General features: G+C 43.1%; 1 protein-coding gene and 1 pseudogene across 3 annotated transcripts; both read right to left on the bottom strand.

Moving 5' to 3' along the window:
• Window positions 1-559: 559 nt before the first annotated feature.
• On the bottom strand, window positions 560-4,689 carry LOC134477712 (large ribosomal subunit protein eL21-like; annotated as a pseudogene).
• On the bottom strand, window positions 560-23,656 carry Rrp8 (ribosomal RNA processing 8). Of its 3 annotated transcripts, XR_010049861.1 has the most exons (11): window positions 23,405-23,656; window positions 21,706-22,063; window positions 21,047-21,509; window positions 20,828-20,957; window positions 20,589-20,695; window positions 20,411-20,507; window positions 19,955-20,190; window positions 12,352-12,481; window positions 11,559-11,767; window positions 9,429-9,769; window positions 560-2,121 (listed from the first exon to the last, which is right to left on the bottom strand). XR_010049861.1 is itself a non-coding variant. In XM_005001655.4 (7 exons), the coding sequence occupies exons 1-7, from the start codon at window positions 23,501-23,503 to the stop codon at window positions 20,071-20,073; spliced, it is 1,374 nt and encodes a 457-aa protein (XP_005001712.1). In that variant the 5' UTR covers window positions 23,504-23,656; the 3' UTR covers window positions 19,490-20,070. The 3 variants fall into 3 exon arrangements, 1 of the variants encoding a protein (XP_005001712.1); XR_001200220.3 differs by having other exon boundaries at window positions 560-9,769; XM_005001655.4 differs by lacking the exons at window positions 560-2,121; window positions 9,429-9,769; window positions 11,559-11,767; window positions 12,352-12,481 and having other exon boundaries at window positions 19,490-20,190.
• Window positions 23,657-23,758: the final 102 nt, after the last annotated feature.

Raw genomic sequence — 23,758 nt, forward strand, 5'->3', positions numbered from 1 at the left:
ATAGCAACCACATAGTATCTGAGGAACCACACATATTGAGCAAGGAAGTGTATTGGAGATCTTTCTCACAGTGCCAGTTAGCAGGGAAACCTGCAGTGAATACCAGTCTTCAAGTGAAGTAATTTAAGTGAGAGATTATGGAGCTTGGACAATGATTATAGCATGGTAATGGAGAAATAACCAATTTAAGAAATATTCTGGGGCCAGGCATGGTGGTGTATGCCTATAATCCCAGCACTGGGGAGGCTGAGACAAGAGGATTACCGTGAGTTCAAGGCCCACCTGGGCTACATGGTGAGCTCAAGGGTAGTCTGAACTACACAGTGAAACCAGGTCTCAAAAAAAAAAAAAAATTGAGGAAAACCAGCAGGACTGAGGGATTGAGAGTGGGTAGTGAAGAAGGGTCTCCAGTGACTTGTAGGTTTGAGGCTTGAGCAACTGAGATCATGATGTCATTGAGACAAAATTTGAGGGCGTAAGAAGTTGGAGGTAAGTCATCGCTAGTTGCATGACTGAATGCTGTTTCCAGGGCAAGGCTGTGACTAGAATAAGGCAAAGCTAAAGGTCTCAAGCACCAAACTTTATTAGGTACAAATTAGTTTCCTTGCAGGGGATATAGTTCGGAAGTAAAGCACTTGTCTAGTATGTAAGAGGTTCTGGGAATTGAACCCAGAACTACACACACACAGACACACACACACACACACACACACGTTAATTCCATTTGTGTGTGGCTGGGTTGCAACTCCAGAACTGGAGGAAATGTAAACAGATGTGTATACTGAAAATCATTTTTTGTAATATTTTTACATGCAGTAACTCAGCTGACTGAAGTGCCACTGATCTCCTTAACCACTGAGAGGCAAAAGGTTCTGTGTTTCATTACGTTTTACCTGGCCAACCAGAGGGATGGCTGTTCCTGCAAAAGAGACATTAGTAGAATACTAAAAAACATCCTTTTGGAGCCTAGTGTGGTGGTATATGCCTGCAATCTCAGCACTCAGGGAGGGTGAGACAGAAGGATTAAGCCCAGATTACAATTTAGCAATTTAGTAAGACCATGTTTCAGAGTTTTAAAAAATGATTTTTTAAAAAAAGGCTTAGAGGGGCTGGGGATTTAGCTCAGCGGCATAAGCGTCTGCCTTGAAAGCAGGCAGTCGTGAGTTCGATCCCTGGTACCGATAAAAAAGAAAAAGACAAAAAAAAAAAAAAAAAAAAAAAAAAGGCTTAGAATGTAGTTCAGTACAAAGAGCCTGGGTTCAGTTCCTGGTGTGTATGCATGTATTATGTATGTATGTATGTATGTATGTATGTAAGCATATATAAAATACACTTAATTTTTAATTTTAAAGAGAATAAAACCAAGCAAAATAAAACAGAATAAAGCCAATCAAAACTAAAGAGTAAGTGATACAGGATTTTAAAATAACAAGAAATCAACAATGGCCACCATAATTCTTGCCATCTTCAAAACAGTTGCCCATACCATCAGACATAGGAAAATCAAACAAAACAGAATAGAACCAATAAAAACAAAACAGTGAACACAATGCAGGACTTCAAGACAAGATAATAGTAAATCCAAAATAGCTACCACAGTATATCTTATTATCTTTGAAATAACTTCCCATGCCATCAGATATAATAAAACCAAACACGACAAAATAGAATAAAACCAAACAAAAGCAATGAAAATGATATAGGACTTCAAAACAAGATAATAGGGAATTAACAATGGCTACCACCTTCAGAAGGAGATCCCCCATAGATGCTGTACTGCGTATTGTTATCCTCTAAAATACATAATCAGGTTACTGGCTTTAGGCAGGCAAAGTCAATGAAATGCAATTTCATTGTTAAACACTACAAGCATTAAATTGCATTTAATAGCTATCATCTCAGTCTGTGTTTCCCTGGACCAGCTGGTCACCCAGGGGAGCGGGGAAGACCTTGGCTCTTCTTGTCTCTCAGCCCGAGCCCAGAAGGGGTTGGCATCTGGTTGTCCTCCTCATGGCCTGTGGATGATGCTGACTCACAGGAATGGGCTGGAATATGGTTGTTCTCCCACAGCCTGTGCAAGGAGCTGACTCACAGGAAGGGGCTGGCTTCTTGTTCTTCTCCCTGTGGCCCACACATATAAATAGACTTTGAAAAGAAGGAGGAAAAAAACAAAAATGCCTAGCTTCTTCCAATATACAGTGGAGAAAAAAATAAGGGTGAAATTTGTGGGAAAAATTAGTATATCAGGGATGACAAGTTTTAGATGTTCACATTTGTGAGAAAATTTGTGATCTTGTTCTGTATACTATCTACATAAATAAATACCAAAATTCTCATTGACTTGTGTTCTTTTACTTATCTAAAATATATTTCTTTATGCAAGTTTCAATCTAATTTGAAATCTTCATTCAGCAATTACATCAAATGGGGAAATGCCTGAAATAGAAAAGTGCCACTTTCATCTACTAATACCTACAAATTCCTAGTATATATTATTATTATCCTCTAAAGAAACAAACACAAATTCAGAAATTCTCCAAGGTCACATAGAAAATGATAACTTTAAACCCAGTTATTTGTCTCTAGAATCCATCACCTCTGTAGTGTTCCATTGCCTTTGTCACATCCAGTGTTGGAGACAGAGTAGAAAACAAGACTCTTGCAGTATTGGTAGAGTACAGTGGTGAAGCTACTCTGGGGGCAGGAGTTGGGTGCTGACATTGTTTAGTAAAATTAATTAAATATATTATGTTCTAGCAATTCCACTCCTGGTGTTATATCTCAGAGGGTCACACACAAACCAAGTTGGTAAGTACCCTCTCCTATTTTGCTTTCTAAAATAGTTTGTGTAGGATTGATTTCCTTGGTGGACAGCATTTGCCAGTAATGTCACTTTTCTGTTTTGTTTTTGGGGAAATTGGGGGGGGGGCTTTTAATTCTATTTCTTCAGTAGATAGCAGGCTATCAGGTTTTCTACTTCTGACTGTTGTGGTGGCATGCATGGGTAATCTCAGCACTTGGGAAGCTGAGGCAAGAGGATTGTCACAAGTTTAAGGGTAGCCTGAACTGCAAGGTGAGAACTTTCTTTTCTTTCTTTTTTTTTTTTGGTCTTTTTGAGACAGGGTCTCACTATACAGTTCAGGCTGGCCTTGAGTCCACTTTGTAACCCAGGGTGGTCTCGAACTTGTAGTGATCATCCTGCCTCAGTCTCCCAACTGCTAGGATTATTGGTGCATGCCAGCATGCCCAGTTTCTAGTCATGTCTTCTTTTTTTTTTTTTTTTTTTTCTTTTGTCTTTTTCGTTTTTACCGGTACCAGGATCAAACTCATGACTGCCTGCTTGCAAGGCAGGCACTTATGCCGCTGAGCTAAATCCCCAGCCCCCTCTAGTCATGTCTTATAAAGAAATAAAATATTTAGAGAAACTTTTACATTTATGTGGATATTTATCATTTCTGGTGTTGCCTTTTTTGTGGATCTAAGTAACCATCTGGTATCATTTTTCTTAGCCAAAAGAACTCACTATTTCATAATTCAAATCTGTTACTAATAAGTTTTTTGTTTCATTACCCCAGCTTCCAGCAACTTGAAAAGTCTTTGCTTTCACTTACAGTGTGAGTATGGGAAACTACTAATCTGCCTGATGTAGAATTCTAGATTAACCATTTTTTAAAAGTACTTTGAATATGTTATTCCAATGTCATCTGTTCCCCATTGCTTTTGATGAGAAGTCTGCTTATAATCACATCCTTGTTCCCAGTACATGTGTCTTTTTCTTCAGTGTTTTCACTTATTTTTATCTCTCTCTCTGTAAACAATTTATTTAACTGAAATGGACTTCCACTTATCTAACTGAAGTGACTTCCATTTTAATTTGATACATCTTTTCCCCATGGTGATTCACAGGATCTTCAAGCCAAAAGAAATATTTCATAAATATTTGACCATTTGGTTACACACCTACAGAATACCTCAACAATATCTTTCAGCAAGAAAAACACTGAAGAGTAAAGACCTGATACAATTAACCAAGTAGAATGAAAATCTGCTCCAAGTATTTGTCTCTGAAGTAAAGGCACCACACCTGTTCAATTAAGAAAACCATCTTTACAACACAGGATGATTTTTTTATTGTTAAGTGGGGCCTAGAACACTTAGCCACCAATTAGGTTACCAAATGGCAGAGCTCCATCAGCAGAGTATGCCATGAATTCATAGGGAACAGGGTCCAGCAACTCAGGCTCCTTCCCATTGGTTCTCAGAAAATGCCTTTCTCTGTGGGGGAGGGGGGGGCCCCCCCGTCTGGCGCTTTAGTTGAACTCAGGTACCTTTCTCTTTGGCCTCCTGATTTTCCTTATTATTCTTGACATATTTCAGGAAGCTATTGCGACTCTTTGAGTGTTTAGTATGCTCAATACACACATTAATCCTCTTAACAAGTATCTTGCCCTTAACTTGCTTGTTCACACCAGTGCCAACAGCATATTGGGTAATACTGAAGACTCCTCCAGTTTTTCCATGGAGACATTTATGTGGCATTCCTTTTTGCACAGTACCCATTCCCTTGATGTCTACAATGTCACCCTTTTTGTAGATTCCCATGTATGTGGCCAAAGGAACAATTCTATGTTTGCTAAAAGGCCTAGAGAATATACACTGGGTTCCCCTCCTCTTCCTCATTGTGTTCATTATTTTGGAAAATTAATGAAGGATGGAGGTTCTGGCTGAAAGAAAGCTATATTTATCCCTTATACAACATTTTCTCAGCAATTTTTTTTTTAAAACAAGGTCTCAGTGAAAGGGCATTGTGGCTTACACCTGTAATCCCAGCACTTGGAAGGCTGAAAATTTGAGGCTAGCCTGGGCTACAAAGTGAGTTTAAGGCCAGCCTGAACTGCATAGTGAGACCCTGTCTCAAAAAGAACAAAAAAAAAACAAAATAAGTCTCATCATGCAGTTCAGGTTGGCCTTAAACTTGTGACAATCCTCTTACTTCAGCCTCCAAGTTCTAAGATTACCAGCATGTGCCACCACACCTGGTTTTTCTCAGCAATGTGATAATGAAATTCCTAGATTTTGGAATCATTAAGTTCATGACTTTCAAGACTATTGAAATTTAGGTATTACAGCGTCTTTCTCTCTTGGCCTTCTCCATATAGACATGTTGGGTTGATTAATACTGTCCCAAGGAGGTGAATATTACTGACAAGGTCAGAGAAGTAACAGATAATAAAGGCCCTGTAGGTTACAGTAAGGACTTCGTACTGTAAGTAAGATGGGAAGTTCTTAGAATATTTGGAGAAAAGGGAAAGTGAATTACAGGGTTATAGGTATATATAGCAACATAAATCTTAAGGCATTGTTACATGAGAATAATTTGCAGCAAAATACTTAAACTGATGAGCATAGACACAAAAGTCCTATATAAAATATCGAGCTGATTTCAGCAATATATAAAGTGGGTAAGAACAAACTAAATTTTCTTCCCAGAACTCAAGGTTCATTTCATATAAGAAAATAAACCTATTACTTGCTTCATTAATGGGGTAAAAGTAATTAGATAAGCTAGATGTGGTGATTCATGACCATACTCTCAGTGATATCTCAGTGGTGTGGAAGTTGTGGCAGGAGGTTCATAAGTTCAACCCAAGCCTTGGGCTGGGGATTTAGCTCAGTGGCATAAGCACCTGCCTTGCAAGCACATGGTCGTGAGTTTGATCCCCGGTACCGATAAAAAAAAAAAAAGTTCAACCCAAGCCTTAAGTTAGTGACTTAGGAAGACTCTGTCTGACCAAAAAAAAAGGAGAGGGAAAGGGCAAAGAATGTAGCTATAATCCAGTATAGCTATAATCCTAGCACCTGGGAGGCTGAGGTAGCAGGATAGCTTGGGAGTTCAAGAACAGCCTGGACTACAAAGTGAGTTCAAACCAGCATAGTGAGATTCTGTCTCAAAGACAAAAAAAAAAAAAAAAAAAAAAAAAAAAAGGAAGAAAGAAGACAAAGGAAGGAAGAAAAAAGAAAGCAAGCAAGAAAGGAAGGAAAGGAAAACAACTTATATCCCACTCACATGAAGCCAAAATCAGGTATTCCTAATTAGTGGATAAGTCTCTTAAGCCTGCTTGTGGATCCTGGCTCCTTCTACCTTTAAGCTCTCAAGGTCACATACTCAAAAGCCTCAAATTGGCCAAAATGGATATAGCGTGGGAAACTATAATAAGGAAATTTAATGGCCCAAGTCTTGAAGTTTCATTACTATCTACTAGACTCACATGTCCACACTTATGAAGGAAGCTGGGAAGTATTGCCAAATGCATTATGGGGGATACAAGAGGGACCAATTTGGAGCCATGTGAGCATAGAGACAGGCATCAGGGCAAAGAGAAAAACCCTTCTCTGGGTCTGGCTGAGCTGTACTTTCAGTTTGGCAGGACAAATTTGCATTAAGTTTGCCATGGGTTCCTTGAAAGGCAGTTTTGAGTATGTTTAGGGACCATTCCCTGGAGTGCTAGGTGAGGCACTTTAGCACTAGATGATTGTGGATACCATTAGGAACAGAGAAGTAATGGAGGCTACATACCACTTGCAGGCAATCGAAGTTGGTTACTGCACAAGTCCCCATGGGGAGCTCAGAGAGCCCCAGTACACTACATAAGGGGAATTTAAATGTTCGTCAGTCTTTGAATGCTTGTCTCAGTGACATATTGGTGACACAATAATCACCTAAGTGTAGTCTTTTTTTTCTCTAATATGATCTCTCTCATTCTAATCTAGAGCCAACACAGAAGGTTAAAGAATGAGAGACCATGTTCCTCTAGCCCTGAGCTGAAGAGAGAGCAGCTTGGAACTGGATTAGCTGCTAACAAGTTGCTGCGATAGAGGAAAAATGAGGAAGGATTTAAAGTATTAATATTTTAGATTGAGGGGCTGGGGATTTAGCTCAGTGGCATAAGCACCTGCCTTGCAAGCAGGTGGTCGTGAGTTCGATCCCCGGTACCGATAAAAATGAAAAAGACAAAAATAAAATAAAATAAAATTTAAAAAAAATATTTTAGATTGGACTTTCACCTTATAGAGAATAACAGAACATATTTATACAAAGAGTACTACTAACATAGGGACTCTTAAAGTGAAACCAAAAAGAAAGGTACAGTCTTTGGGAATCTATGACAATCCCAAGAAATCTAGCAACATGTAGGGTGCCTTGCTTAATCAAGAACACATCTTGGATCATAAGATTCAAGAAACCAAAAGAAACAAAAAGGATCTATTTTTGTTTTTGGTACTGGAAATCAAACTCTCAACCTCATGCTTGCCAGGCAGGTGCTGTGCTATTGAGCCATAATCCCTGGCCCAAGGATCTAGTTATCAAGTCTTTTTTTTGTTTTGTTTTATTTTTCTTTTTGGAGACAGAGTCTAACTATGTATGTTAGGCTGATCTCAGGCTTTCCAGTCTCCTGTTTCAGCCTCCCAAATTCTGATATTACAGATATGTACCACACCTGTAGTAAGGCTTTTTTTCTGGTGGTAGTGGTAATGTTGGATATTGAACTCAGGTCTTTCCATGGAGCTACATCTCTAGCTCTGTCTTTTATTTTGAGACAGGTTCTTGCTGAGTTACTTGATTCTGTCGCAGTTTCCTAGAGTGCTAGGATTATAGGCATATACTACCATGTTGGTCTGAAGGTATTCTTGTTTAGTTTTCTTTTGAGTTAGGGTCTTGTTATGCAGTTGAGGCTGGGCCTCAAACTTGCAGCAATCCTCTTGTTTCAGCCTCCCAAGTGTTGGGATTATAGGTGTGCACATCATGCCTGGCAGATATTAAGTGGATTTTTGTGGGTCACAATCAAAATTAGTATTTAACTTGTGTGATGTGTGATAGAACTGTGGGGACCAATGGCGGCTGAAAAGATAAGAAGTATGAAATATAAATGACCTTTATTTTGAGAATGTGGGGAGAGACACCCCCGATCCTCTGGGGCATGACATCTCCCCCTGGGGTCAGCGATCTCTCTGTGGAACATGTGGAGTGGGGGCATATAAGTAGTCTAGGTTTGGGGTGGAACCTAAGGGGCATTAGTGATGCATAGGTAGCCCATTGGCACTTGTTTGGCACCAGAGGTAAATTCCTAGAGGTGGGGGAGATGGAGCTCCTTGGTTCCACCTGAGGCTTTACCAGCTACAGTGTCCTGTCTGGGCCAAAACTCTTTCATATCCCATCTTATGATTATGAAAAGGGGTGAAGATTTCTTTCTTTAACTGATTCCTGCTGTAAAGGGCACTGTACTGGGGTCTAGGGGAGTCGACGGGATGACAGTTGATGCCCAGGTAGAAGCTGGTGCCAGGTGTTTTAGCCAGGACAACTTCACTGGTGAATGCCAGTCTAACATATGTATGTTAGACTGGAAAAACAAAGAGACTAGATGTTATGAGGAGGCATGGTACTGTCATATTTAAGGACCCAGGTGAGGTAAAAGGAAAGGTGCCTTTGATTTAGACATGTCATTATATCAGGACCACGTTAAGGTAGGATCATTGTCACAGTGAGGTAGAATTCTGAAAAATAAATGTGGGGTTAGAAGGAGTGCAGTTATGAGAGGTGACTACCACTCCCCCATCTGAAAGGGTAAAAGTTAAAAGGGTAAGGCTTGTCTCTGGTATGCATGATGTTGGAGTCTGTAGGAAATACTGTTAAGAGTCCTGCTATAAAAAGAATAAGAAATTAGAAACCAAACTGGATAACAAAACATGACAGCCTGAGAGTCGTGGCTGTGAGGCCTTGGTAAGACAGAGATGAGTAGGCAAAAGGATGGTTAGATCTAGGGCCTGAGTGATGTGAAACCAGAATGGCAGTCTAGCAACTTTGATCACTGTTGAGGTTGCCAAGAATATCAGGTATGGGTCACTGTAACCTGGTTGTAGTCCTTGGAATGATTTTCTGTAATAGGACTTTAGCAAGTATATCAGCAGTCTCCCTGGTTGTGTGAAAGACTATTATGTATCCTGAAAAAGTATAAACAAAGTGAGAAGACAAAATTTATCTGTCAGTCTTGACCAGGGTTGTCTGAGAAATTGGTGAATAAGAAAGGAAGGTGGTGGTCTTATATCACTGAGGAGAGGTTTACTAGCGATAACAGGTGTAAGCTGTTGAGGCCTCAGTGTGTCTAAGTCAGCCTGTGTAAACACAAAGGAAGAAAAAGCATTTTTAAGATTTAGGACTGAAGAGTGAGTGGTGGAGGGAAGATTTGGCACCACTGGGTGGATTGGGAAGAAGCAGTCTGGGACCTGCACAAAATAGGCCCTGTTTGTAAATGGCATAGGTTGACCTTTAATACCTGCTAGAGGTTGAGGACTTAATATAGCAGCCTAAAAACTCAGGAAGAACTCTGTACATATGGCCTCTATGTCCACAAATATAGAGAATGTCTTACCTGAGACTTTTAGTGGGACTTGGACTCTGAGATGGACACCCATAAAGGGGACTGTTGTTGGCCCTGAGCCCGTCAGTCTTCAGCAGCAAGTTTAAGCAGATCTGTCAGTGATGAGTCTGGCACTGTTGGCATTTCCTGTGAGGGCTAGAGCTTACCCACTCTCTGGTGGCTAGGACAGTCCAGTAGCCCTAGGCTAACGTCTCAAAGAATGCCAGGATAGGGCACTCTCTTGCCCAATGTCTTCTGCTGCATTTGAGGCATGGTCCATGGCGGGGGGAGGGGAGGCAGCTCCATCTTGTGTCGGTTTACCTGTCTCAGAACTCCAAGTGTCACTGTTATCTCTGTTGTTGAAAACATGAAAAACCATATAAATGTCTCTATGAGGTTTGAAGGTCAAGTTTTGCCTTTTTGTTTAGGATCTGGACTACAGTAGAAGGTATCTGTAGAATTAAGTAAATATGCAGGAGTCAAATATAATCAACAGGGTATTTTTAATTTTAGTAATGACTTCCCATAAGGAGGACAGGTCCAGAGAATTTTAGGATCTGACATGTCATTTATGTCATATATATAAGTATCTCTTTATGTTATTAAAATGTCTAACGCCATCTGATTTTTGGAGGATGGCCTGTTTAATTAATTTTTTATCTTTTTATTTAGGAGAACAATCAGCTACGGTGTTATTTAATATCACTTATCAGTTGAATATAGTTAATTATGGCTCGGTGGAGGGCTGAGCGATGGCAGACAGGTTGGGAAAGGTTTAAGTTTGGCTTTTGCTGCAGTGTTGGTTTTGCTGTTTTGTATATATCATATAACCCTTGTCTTGGAAAAGAGCTAGTAGTTCCCAGCAAAAGGAATGTATAATTATTTTTTAATTTTAGTTGTTAAACATCTAGATTGTACATCTCTAAGCGTATATCTGGATCTGAAAGAAAACATTTGTCATGGCTGGAACAAAAAAAAAAGGCAGCAGAAACTATCTGAATTTTATATCTGAAAACACGAATACAGCATCAGATCAGCAATATAATGAGTTGTCTGCTACGCCTGTCTGTGCTGGCAGACAGAGCCGCACTTGAGCTTGGGGGCAGTGACTGGTCTGGCAAGCGCAGAGCACACCCAGCATGGGAGCAGTGCACGCAGAGTGAAGGCGGGGCGAGCACTGGGATGCAGGGAGCCGGGCGGGCTGGGACTGCCCCTGGAAATGCAGTAGGCGGTGGCAGCGCACTGGTGCGTGGCACATGGGGGGCAGAGCTGGGAGGCGGAGTTGGGACGTGGCTTGAACCTGGAACTGTTTGCAGGGCGCATGGATTAGGGTGCAGCATTAGAGCCAAACCCCATGTGGACCTGGAGCACAGCATGAGTCGGCGTGAAAGCCGAAGCAGCCTGCACATATCTCTCAACACTGTTTGGGCTCATTTTCCATCTCGGCCGGGCAATGAGTCGGTGCGTGGCAGGGGGAGGGAAAGCAAGAAGGAAACAAAAGGGACGCTGAGAAAGCTCCGAAAGGCTGCAAAGAAAGACACTATTATCTCTTTAAGAGTGGGGAGGAGATGGGAAGAGCGGGAAAGGATGCACATTCCCAAAACAAAGGCTTAAAGATAGAAAGTTTTGTAAACTTGTGGTCAGTATGATAAGCCATAGATAGATATGGTTTTTTTGGGGGGGGGGACAGGAAGTGGTCCCCAAGATAAAATCTGGTGTGGGGTCTGGCCCATGGAGTTATAGCCAGATGAGGCAACGAACCGTGGTCTAATAAGTGTAAGTCATCACTTTTTACTCTAGACTGATTGGTATTATCTGGTTCCAAAACTCGTAATAATTGGCCGTCGCCAATATACGAGTGGGTTTCATGTGGGTTTAGTAACAGCTCTGCCCATGAGAACTTAAAAAGCTCTGAAGAACATGAGAGTCTCTCAGTGTGGACACAGGCTGGCCCAGGGAAACTCTGCCTTGGGCTATCTGAACCCAAAGGACCTGAGAGTCTCCCAGTGTGGACACAGGTTGGCCCAGAAAGACTCTGCCTTGGGCTATCTAAGGACGTGAAGAGTGTCACTCAAACCCATGGAAAGGGGGAGAAAACCCACCTGGGGCCTGGCCCAGCAGCAATCTCCGGGGCTTGCTCACCTGTGGTAAACTGGGTCAGTGTTGTTTGCAAGCGAGCAGTGACAAGTTTACAGCTCCTGAGTGTAGAAAGTGAGGAATCAATGCAGGATGAAGTCCGGTTCTGGTCCTGAACGGCAGGGGACTCAAACTGGGAAAGCCCCAGGAGTCTCTCATCTGCCATTCCCGGTCAGGAAACCATATGATACAACTGTGGGGGACCGGTGGTGCGACTGAAAACATAAGAAGTTTGAAATATAAATGACCTTTATTTTGAGAATGCGGGGAGAGACACCCCCCCATCCCCTGGGGCGTGGCATCTACCCCCGGGGTCAGCGATCTCTCCGTGGAACATGTGGAGTGGGGGCATATAAGTAGCCTAGGTTTGGGGTGGAACCTAAGAGGCATTAGTGATGCACAGGTAACCCATTGGCACTTGTTTGGTGCCAGAGGTAAATTCCTAGGGGTGGGGGAGATGGAGCTCCTTGGTTCTGCCTGAGGGTTTACCAGCTACAGTGTCCTGTCTGGGCCAAAACTCTTTCAATGTGAGCTTTATTTTCTCCAATTTAAAATTCACAAGGCAAGTAGAAAGTGTAAACTGATCCCTGGAACCGATAAAAATGAAAAAGACCAAAAAAAAAAAAAAAAAAAAGAAAGTGTAAACTGGCATCCAGCAAGATAAATATTTAAATCACCTTAAAGGCAGGAATCAAAAGGTTTGTAGTTAAGAGTACGGTAGTTAAATGCTCCTAGAAGATACATGCAAGATAACTGTTGTAACACTCCAAAACTCATTAGTTTAATGCAGCAGGTTTACTTTTTGTTCAAAATCCAATGTAGATATTCCCAGTCAAGCACCTCTTCTCCAAGTAATACTTCATCTATGCACACTTCTCCGTCATCATTCTGTTACTTTAAAACATGTGCTTCAGGAAGCCATGGGGGACCTGGGAGGAGAAACAAGACAATTCACACTTCCTGTGAGCCAACTGCACAGGGGTTGGGAGACAAGAAAAGCTCCCATCCTGCAACTATTTGGTTCAGGCTGGTGTTAGGCTGGTCTTGAACTTGCAACGACCCAACTCCCTCCCAGAGTCCTGGAATTACAGGAGTATGACACAATGCCTGGCTTCTTCAGTCTTGTTTTTGAGATCCAATATTGTTCTATTTTTTGTTTTATTTAATGTTCTGTTTTGATTGGTTTTATTCTATTTCATTATGTCTGAAGTAATTCTGAAGACAACAAGAGGCATTATGGTAGCCACTGCTGATTTCCTATTGTCCTGCTTCGAAGTCCTTTATCACTTTCATTGTTTTGACTGGATTTATTCTGTTTGGTTTTATTGTTTAAAATACACTCTCCATTCTTCTGATATGTTAGATATTATTCTGTTTTGTTTTGTTTGATTTTATTATGTCTGATGGCCTGGACAGCTTTTTTTTTGGGTATGGGGGATCAACCTCAGAACCTCTCACACTTGCCAGTCAGGCACTTAAGTCACTGAGCTAAGTCCCTAGTCCCAGGACAGATATTTTGAAGAAAACAGAGACATGGTAGCCATTGTTGACTTCTTATTATCTTGTTCTGAAGTCCTGTATCGCTTTTATTGCTGTTTTGATTAGCTTTATTGTTTAGTTTTGTTTTAAAACAAAATGTGCTTTAAAGTCATCATGGTACGCACAATAGGGAATAGAAGACTATAGAAAAGCCTCAACCACCCGGTAGTTACCTTTGTCTAGCATTAAAACATCATTTTTCTCTTCATTGGTAGGGTCTACTCACAGAGCCCTGCCTAGGTGCATGGAGCTCGGACATATAGCTCACCCAGGTATCCAGAAAGAATACATTTTGATGAGCACCTAGTGAGTTTCTTCTACAGAAAAGAATAGGTGCTATCAGTGTTTGGATTTGGAAGACGAGAATAAGTTCATTAGGGAAAGTATATTCGAGCAAGGCCAACTAGCATGTAATAGGCCTTGTGGTACGCTTGGGATGAGAAATAAAACAGAAAGCTTGTGTGGCCTGAGTTCTAAGAAAGGAGAGGCGTGGGTTAAGATGCAGTTGGAAGGCAAAGCCTGGGCAAGATCACACAGGGCCTGGGAAGCAGTCTTGTCTTTTGTGCTTCATGCAGTGAGAATTCATTGAAAGATTTTTACACAGAAAAGTGACATAATCTGATTTACATTTTAAAGAAATCACTTGGCTGTGAGGAAAATAAATGGCTTTGGAGAGAAGAAGCAAACAGATCAGTAAGACAGTTATTACAGTGATCAAATGTCCTAGAACCAGGTGGCTGGTCACATAAGTCATCTGGGAAGGAGGATGACCTGGAAATGAAAGGCTCTAATTACTAGGCTGTCAGAGAAAAAGTATAGAGCTTCTGTGCTTTTATGTAACCAACGAGTGTGTGGGGCTACGCTGTCTCTGCCAAGAGTAGGCTATGTCTTTTGGAACTGTGTTCCCTTAGGATTCTATTACTGGAACAAAAGAGCAGACCAGTAACTGTAGAAGGAAGAACTGTGTCCTGGGAGACTCTAAAAGAGATGCTGAACAAGCAAAAGGCACAGACTGACATCCAAACGCAACTCTGCTGTCTCTCACACCCCCTGCAAACTTTATTCATACTATATACTCTTTCCCTATTGGAAAACAGTTGCAGTAAGACTGACATTCTTAGATAAACACACTCTCAGGGGATTAAAATGTCTACTTCTGTTTACCAATGAACAAATCATCTATACAATAGCTTTCAATCCTTTCCCCTTCTAGGGCTTCCCTGCCTAAGTTAAGGAGTCTGTCTTTTTTCTTTTTTTCTTGTCTTTTAGGGTCTCACTATACAGTTCAGGCTGGACTTGATCTCACTTTGTAGTCCAGACTGGCCTTGAACTCACAAAGATCCTCCTGCCTCAGCTTCCTGAGTGCTGGGATTACAGGTATACACCACCACGCCTGGCTCAAGGAGTCTGCTTTGAGGAAAGCCAGGATGCTCCTTGTCTTTTACACCTCCTGTCCATCTACTAACTGCTGTTGATTATTCTGTGGCCAAGTATTGAGAGAGAGAGAGAGAGAGAGAGAGAGAGAGAGAGAGAGAGAGGTAAAGTGGTAAAACAGGCCTGGCAGATACTCAAAGGGGAAATTCTGGTTGTCTCAATATCCTGGCTGACACTGAAATACATTTCAACTAAGGTGGTCCCTTATGATTCCCTCTTTGGCCCACATGGCATGCTCTACTAGCTTCTCTGTGCTGAGGTCTCCTTGGTTCTTCATAAAGGTCCTGCTATTACAGGCAACTGAGTTAGATAAAAATATAGGCAGGCAGACAGGACTAGGTTCTTGAAGGAGCCAGTGTAGAAGGGCAGATACCTTGCAACTGTGGGGGAAACAGACACCTCATGCTGTGGGCCAGGCCTCAAGACAAAAGATCAAACAAATACACCTACATTCTAAGGATTGATATTCTAAATAGTTCTCTTGTCACCTTGAGGAGGCCAGGAGTCATCATTCCAACCCACTACTGGAAGAGTCACTGCTCTGCTTGCTATGATGTTACTCACTTCCCCATTTGTCCCTCATTTAATCAGTTTTACCTGAGCAATTAATTTCATTGGTTGACCATAGTTCTGTCCTACCTTATGCATTCTCATTTTGCCCATCTTACCTCACAGTTTTGCCCTATGAAAGTTTCTAGAAAACACAGTCTTTGGCAACCCACTCAGGACTCCTCCTGTCTCTCTTTTTCTCAGACAGCTTTCATTCTCTCAATAAATGTATTCTACTCTTAACTTCCATATTCTGCTCTTAACCTCATTCTTTGATTTTAGAGAACACGAATTTGTACCAGATGGGAGTTTCATTCCCTTGTATTATACTAGGCTGGCCATGATGGTACACACCTGTAATCCCAGCACTCTGGAAGGCTAAGCAGGAGAATCACGAGTTCAAAAACGGTCTGTGCACCTTGGCAAGACCCTGTCCCAAAAGAAAAATTAAGAAGGGATGGGGGTGTAGTTCACTGTCCTGGTTCAACCCCCAGTACCAAAACCAAAAAACCAAAATGGATAAAACCTTTTTGAATAGGATCCAAGGGTAACACAGAGGAAACCTTCAAACATTGCTTGCCAGGGCAAATTTTGGGAATGCAGCCCAATGATAAAGCAGCAGCCCTTCCCTGGTCTCACGACAAAAAGTCAGTGAACTCTTGCTGGCCCTGTACATTTCCAGTGCAAGAATCAGACTCCACTCTCACCATTGCTCAACTGTACAAAACCTCATGCTTCTGGGCATAGTCCCAGTGCGGAGTCCCTAAGTAGACTTGAGATAAGAAAACAGAAACTGACACCCTCAAAGAAGGTGCTAGGTTTAGTAGATCTGTTGTATACTGAGAGAAACAAGTTCTCTGCAAAGTAATCTTGCATCAGTCTCCTACCATCCATATTTATGAACCTTAAGTGTGTTATCAATGCTGCCAGCACTCATACTGTGTTCCCTGGTTCTTTTACTGTTTACTGTCTTAGAAATGATACTCTCTCCAAAAACTCAATCACCTCTCCCTATTGTCATGAGCAACAAATTTGCTTCCAGCCTCACTGAGAAAAATCAAAGCAAACAGAAAGGAACTTCTGGGACCCTGTGTTTTCAATGCACTGAAAAAGTTTCAGTGCACGGCACTGAGAGTCATTGCATTTCACAATCCAACTACCCTCTCCCACTCCCAGTCCTCTTCTTCCTACTCTTGCCCATTCTTCAGTGGGTTTTGGTCACATGGTTTTCCTGTTCCTCAAACAGTGGGTGCGGGTTTTTTTTTTTTGTACTAGGGATCAAACTCATGCCCTCATACTTGCCAGGCATGTGCTTATGCTGCTAAGCTATACCCTTGGTCCTGTGCTGTTATTTCTTTTTTTTTTTTTTTTTTTTTTCTTTTTTTTTTTTTTGTCTTTTTCATTTTTATCGGTACCAGGTATCGAACTCACGACCGCCTGCTTACAAGGCAGGTGCTTATGCCGCTGAGCTAAATCCCCAGCCCCTGTGCTGTTATTTCTTAAGGAAATATATACTGTTCTCTCTTCGGTTCAGCCTCTTAATATTAGATACTGAAGCCCAAGTGTGGTCTTGAAAAGTTCATCTGAGCCAGTGCAAAAGCCCACAAATCTTGCAACTATGGGTAGGCAAACACCTCCCACTGTGGACCAGGCTTCAAGACAAAAGATAAAACAAATGCACCCACACTCTAAGGATAAACCTTAAGGATTCACATTCTAAATAGGTATTATATCACTTTGAGGAAACCAGAAGAAACCACTAACCCAGCCTCCTACAGAAAAGACCCTGTTCTGTATCCATGCCAGCTTAATCCTGATTTAATCAACTTTACCTGAGTGATTACACTCATAATCTTATTGGTTGATCATGGTTTGGTCCCACCTTATGAGTTTCTAATTGTTCCACCTTGAACTCTCACCTTGCAATTTTGCACTATGAAAATCCCTAGAAAAAGGCAGGGTCTTTGAGAACCCACTTGGGACCTTCTGTCTGTCTGTCTATCAGACAGAAGCTTTCTTTCTCTCCATAAACATTTGTTCCTAAAACAAACCGTTGTTCCGAAAATTCATTCTTCAATTTTAGAGAATACGAACTCATATATCCAGTAGGTTGGGAGTTTCTTTCCCCTATATCACTACCTTCAGGATCACGGTGATTCATGGGGGCTAGTTATAGGGGCTGGACTAGGACAAGAACCTGGAACTACAGTCAGATCCATAGAGACGTTTACTCAGGTGGCTGTAAGTCAGAAAAAACAAAGACAGAATCCAAATTATGTACGGAGCGGCACACCCACCCCGCTGCTGTCTCCCTGCCTCTCCCTCATATGGGCACATAATGCGCCTACATTAACCATAATCCTCTCCTACTCACGTCATGTACACGGACTTGATGATGACCCATCAGAGATCACCCCATAGCCTCTTCCTGTCCCACCGGCCTGCCCCTGCCTTATAAAAGCCGCGACCACTTTCTCAATAAACGAGGCTTGATTGGACTTCCTCGACTTGTCTCTGTCTCTGTGTCTCCTGCCCTGTCTATGTTAATCCCCGTTCCTTCTCCAGGAAACTGCCCCGCAGATCTGGATTGACCTGCGGGCAGGGTCAAAATTATAAGGAAGCAAAAGCAACAAAGGAAAGCAGACCCCAACTATTCTGCTAAGAATAAGCAAACAAATATTCCAAATGTAGGAATGTGAGTCACATTTGGGGGGAAAATAGAAATATGGAGCTGTAAAAGATGATATCCATCCTACAGTAAGATACTTGATACTTTCCTTGGACTTTATGGCTCATCTCCCATTCGGTTACCCCATGGAGCTCCTCCTGGACCTGTCCCAAGAAGCCTAAGAATCTGACAGGCTGGAGAGGAAGGTCAGGGCATTTCATGTTGGCTACCTGGCAGCCAACTCCACTCACCAGCTTTTACCTCACCATAATATGGAAGGAAGTCTGTCTAGGTTTCTCCACTTTTTTTTTTTTGACAAAGTCTCACTATGTAGTGCAGGCTGACCTTGAACTCCAAGGCAATCCTGCCTTTGCCTCCCAAGTGCTGGAATTACAGGGGTGCACCACCCTGGATACCTCACTATTCTTATGACTTTGCTACCTCTAGTTAAATTCCCAAAGTCCCAGCACAGATCTCATAAGTCAGTTGCTTGTTTGCTTCCTTCTCTCTTTTCTCCTCCTTCCTGTCTTTTAGACAGGGGTCTTACTACATTGTCCATGCTGATCTTACACTCGTAGGCTCAAGCAATCCATCAACCTCAGCCTCCCAAGTAGGTGGGACTATAGGCATATAACTGTCTCCATCTTGTCCCTCTTTCAAATGAAAAGGCAAGGACCTAAAAGCCAATACTTTGAATAGCAACACCAGCCTGCTCAGTTGTTCAAGCCACAAACCTGGAACTTACTTCAGATTCCTTTCTCTCAACCAGCATTGCAATTCCACCAGTTCAACCTAATTTAATCCACAGTAGCCTCAACACAAATCTCAGACTTGGAGTTCTGCAGCACTGCTGCTCTCATCAACTCCACTTAACCAGACACTGTCATTTCTTATCCCTCCCTAGGTAAATAAGTGCACTAGTTGTACTACAAGTGACAAGCTCTGGGGATATAAAGGTAAATATTGTTTCAGAAGACTGTAGCCAAATGCACAAAGCAACCACACCATATTACATACTAAAGGAGTACTCTTCACATGCTTTGAGAACCCAGATGATGAATTAATTCTGTTTTGGGAGTATAGGAGTACAAAACAATGAGAATGTTTACGAAGTTAACTAAACTGGGCTAGTCAGACAAGTACTCAAGAGCACATGCAAAGATACTGTGTAGTAGCTGAATGGTTCACAGTCCAGCCTCCACATATGCCTTTTGACCTACAGCCTGTTTCAGCATCTCCATCCCTTTACTGGAGATACTCAACTGACTCAAAGCCCTGGAACCTATGTCTTCTCAGTGGGCACTCTCAAATCTTGTTCCTGGGAACAAGTGGAAGAGGCTGTATCTTTATCATGAGTTTACGACAGCTCTTCTAGGGGAGTCCTAGACCTGTCATCCTAACTTATCTTCTCCTAGCACTAGCTTTTCCTTGACTACATGCTGATCTAGGTTTACTACAAGGTAGAAAAAATGGATAAACCCCTTTGCCAATGAGCACCCCAACTTCTCACCCCCAAAAAGCATCAATCAGTTGTTTATGAACACAAACCTAGCTCCTTCACTATGCTCCTCCTCCAAGGAAAGCTCTAACTCCATTAACAGTTTCTATATACAGTAACGCATGAGCCTTTTGAAAGGCCTACCTTGAACTCTCCGAGACACTCCCTCAATTAACAAATCTGTTTTTCCTCCTTCAATCTCCAACTTGGTCCATGGAGTCTTCAAAGAACAATAAGGGTTACAACACATAATATCCACAGCTCGTTTATTTATTGAGTACTTTCTATCTTTCCAATCCCAACTATATATTTCCTCAAATAACACACATAACAACACTTTAAAACACGAATTCTATCATCTTCCAAATGAGGAATGTGATACTCAGACACTAAATGGCTCTCAGCTGTAAGGGGCAAATTAGGATTAGAACTACCAAGAAGCAAGAACTTCCTGTCTGTGGTCTTAAAGGCTTGGGAACTATGAATAAGAAGTTGCAGGTGAGCAGAAGCTGATCAGTATAGATCAGAAAAAAGAAGAGCAGAGAGGCCAAGGCAAAAAGCCCATGTGTCTTCTGAGAGATGCAAATCCCAAACCACTTAAGGTGATCTATGATTCCTAGTTATCCTTAATCCTTAGCTTGCTCAAGTATCTAGGTTTCTTCTGAACCAAGAAGTTTTCAGTGGAGCACAGCTGAGCCAGGGTTTTCACCACACCTTGTCCTTGGGACAGAGGAAAGGCAGGTCCTGGCTCATAGCCTGACTAGACACAGTCTTCAGATTTACAGCCTGGAGTCTGCATCCTGGCTCCTGTTTCCGGGGATGTTCAGAGGTCACCTTCGCTTGTAGAGACATGGTTGAAGCTTCAGGCCTGCAAGTTGAGCCTTGGGCCCTACCCGAGGGGGGCCTGTCTTTTCAAAATCAAACAAGAAGAAGTGGCTGTTGGTCAAGTCCTAGGGGTAGAAAAGACACAATGAGCTCCAAATCCTCACCCCAATCCCAGGTCTCTCCATGACCTTCCCAGTGTCAGAAAGCTTCCTAAGGCCCTTAGTGTTATGTCTTTAGGGGACAAAATGTCTGTTCCTGTGCCCATGGCCTTCTTGCTGAACATCATTATCATGAAAGGAGCCACAAGTGAGACAACAATAGGGACAGATTTCTTCGAGCTCTCACCTTGGAGATGACCTTGAAGCCCAGCTTGGTCACAGCCCCTAGAAAGGTCCGAACATCCTCAAAGCGGCTACTGACCTCAGCCACTTTCAGGAGACCCCTGAAAAAGTAGGAAGTTCTTCGTAAATGGGCAGTCACGTGCATGTACATATAAAGACATCTGTGTCCTGGGAGTTCCTACCCTGGCTTCAGCACTCGATTTGCTTCCTCCAGGAAATCCCTGATGTTGGTTCCCATCAGGGAAAGACAAAACACAGCCACATCCACAGACTCATCCTCCAGAGGCACCTGTGTAAAGTGCAGGAGTGTGGAATGAGCCACCCGGTATCAGAAGAAGAAATGTGGCACTGAGTGCTAGAATTGGATACCAGGTGGGAAGGGAGGGAAAGATTAGAGAACAGACTAGATACACAGATTTACCTGGGCCATGTCACACACAGTGACTCTGGGGTCCAGTGAGGCCAAGTCAAAGCAGTGTACAGGGTTCCGGATACTTGAAGCTAGGCGGCAATCTCCACAGCCAAAGTCAGCTACTATCAGTGATGCAGGCCTGGGAGTGGCAGGAGGGGTCACACACTGGTATGGTCTGAGCCCCTGAATGACCTGTGTTGCTTCTCACAGTGTCCAGCCCCCACTTACCGCTGGCGAAGATCCCTGACGATGCGGTCTACTGGCTGTAGTGGCCACTTCTTCACTTGGCTTTGGAAGCCACGATGGTAGAGGAGAAAAGCCTCAGGGTCTTCCTGGAACAGCCGTTGCGCAGCACTGCTAGGCCCTGAGTACAGCTGCTCATTAAGGTAGCGAAATCGGGCCCCATCCAGCCGTTGTGCCATGCGGGCTCGAAGGGCCTCTGCTCGAGCCTCATGGTTGTCTGGTTTGGGGGCAGGAGGCACCTCTGACTCTTCTGTAGAGACCTTGGAGGCCTCAGCAGAAATCTTCTGTGATGCCTGGAGTGGCCGAAATTTGTTCTTGTGTCTCCGCTTGTTCTTCTGCCGGTTCCGCCACTGCTTCCGGGTTAAGGTATTGGGAGGCTTAGAGAAATTGGACTCAGGGTTTGGCTTGGGTGAATCATTTGTAATACTACTCTTCTGGGATTTGAGACCTGCAAGGAGGGAGATGGGTGTTATTTGAGGCACGATTCCCTAAATTCAGAGGCAACCAGCATGACCATACCCTTGTTCTTGAGGCAGACACTATGGCTTGGATAAAAGTCCTTCTTATTGCCTACCCAATCCTAATGGTGTTGTATATACAACCAGCAGACACTACCATCCAGACACATGTACATCCATTGCTACCTGTTTGGTCGACACTGTCTAGGTGCTGGGCAGGAGTTGAAAGAGCCTGTTTCCAGCATTTTTTCTTTCTTTTCTCTTCTTTGGCAGAGTCACTACCCAGAAGAGCTTGTTTGCAGCATTTCTTTTTTTCTACTTTGTGGTCCTCACAGTCACCTTGAGGTGGGCCCAGATTTTGACATTTTTTCCTTTTCTTCCCTATTTTGGCAGAGGTATTAGCAAATGAGGACTTTTTGGGATGTTTCTTCTTTTTTTCTACCTCCTCCTCAGAGTCACTGCTGGGGAGGCTGATGGATTGCTGAGAAAGAGATGCTGCTTCCAGAACTCGTAGGGTGGCCAAGAGCTGACGGTGTCTGGAGCCCTGCAGGAAAGCAAGAGTAGGGGAGGAAAATGGGTGAGGCCTAGACAATAAAGGATGGATGGGGACCTGGTTCAGATACTTTCTAGTCAATGTAACTAGCTTGGGCAGAAAAAACACCTACCTACCCAACCTCATTCAACATGTGACCGACTGGTAATAAAGCTTTCCAGAGGAAATGTGCTAAGGCCGCACACAATCAGACTAAGGTGAGACCAGGAATTCCAGCCCTCCATTTCAGGATTTTGCTTCTAGGTGATACCTTTCTGTGACAGGCACAGAATACAGGAGAAATTCTTGAATACAGGAGAAACAGAATCACACGTATATATTAATATGTTCCAGCCAGCCTGAACCACATGTATAAATGTCCTATCAGGCAGCTCATATCATTGGTGGGACAAAAGGATCTAATCACCGTCACGGGTCTATTTGCTAATGAAGTTAATAAAAAGTCCCCTGATGAGATGGGCATGCATGTACCATGGTGGTTCAAGTCTCCCAGTAGTGAGACATGAGAATACTGCCCCCATCTTGGAAGTTAGTATGTCTCCAGCTACAGGCATGAAAAGGAGGAAACAAAGCAGGTATACTCCACGTTGTAGGCTGACTAAAGATATAAAAAGCTTGAGGAATTAGAGTGGTCCTCACACCTGCTAAAGCTCAAAGGAAAAAGTCTGTAGTTTGAGAGACTAAAATTAGGAATTAAAACCCTAGGGGAGTGGTCCTAGCTGTGGCACTTATCTTGGAGCTTCTCAATTTCACCAACCTTCCTTGGCCACCCAGTCTTTTCTTTTATCAATCTATTCTCTAGATCAACCAAATACTTTTCCAAGGCTGGGGGCGGGAGGGGAGAGGGAAGCTCAGTGGTGGAACACATACTCAGCATACCTGAGGTCTTGGACACTCAACAGCGAAAATGGGCCGAGAACAGGGGAAGTCTTTTCAATACAAGCTTTAAAAAATCACGTCATTGCCAGAAACACTTCATTGACGTCTATCCTCCAAACATGTAAAGCTTCCAATCTATCTCTGCAATTTCAATAGCATCCCCTCTTATTACTTCTGTACCCTGTTTTTCTAACGGAACACACTCTCTTACGCCAGGGCCTTTGCACTTTTTCCAAAGAGCAATTTTCTCCGCACCAACTTCTCACCAACTATTTCAGCTCCAACGTTATTTTCTTTTGGGAGTTGCCTGATCTGGTGATTAGGACTTGGCCCGCGACGGAACGGCAGGTGCCCCTCGCTCCAGTACACACGCGAGGAGCTTCCCAACGCTGGGCTCTCCCAGAGTCTGATTAGTGGCCTGAAACAGCGCCCATCGCCTCTATGGCCACTCACCTTTATCTGTGCAGCTGCCGCTGGCGCAGGCTGTGAGGTTACGGGACTGAGGCCCATGACTGCTGGGGCCGCCTCGGCCCACTCAGGCTCCTCGAACATGCGGGTCGCGAGGGCGGCGTCGCAAAAACTCAGATCCTCTTCACGCGCTGAGCGCAACTCACTCACCTCAGAGCTGCCATAAACACGCCTGGAAGTAAAAGTTACGGGCGGCTAGAGCGACCAGCGCGACTCAGAAAACCATAGAGTATAGATGCTCATGGGCTAGAAGGGCAAGAGAGGCGGTCGGAAGGGAGGGAAGGCGGACCAGCACTGGTCTAGGAAGGCCTGGGGCTGGGCGGGGCCGGGTGGCGGGCG

Source organism: Cavia porcellus, unplaced genomic scaffold (genome assembly GCF_034190915.1).
Source record: "Cavia porcellus strain 051 isolate PalLab524CR breed Dunkin Hartley unplaced genomic scaffold, mCavPor4.1 scaffold_9, whole genome shotgun sequence".
NCBI lineage: Eukaryota > Metazoa > Chordata > Mammalia > Rodentia > Caviidae > Cavia > Cavia porcellus.

Excerpts from the sequence above, each read along its gene's own strand:
- Rrp8 (XM_005001655.4), bottom strand. The coding sequence starts at position 23,503 with ATGTTCGAGGAGCCTGAGTGGGCCGAGGCGGCCCCAGCAGTCATGGGC. Across the intron at positions 22,064-23,404 it reads CGGCAGCTGCACAGATAAAG|GGCTCCAGACACCGTCAGCT; the intron begins GTGAGTGGCCAT and ends GCTTTCCTGCAG. Across the intron at positions 21,510-21,705 it reads AGACAGTGTCGACCAAACAG|GTCTCAAATCCCAGAAGAGT; the intron begins GTAGCAATGGAT and ends CCCTCCTTGCAG.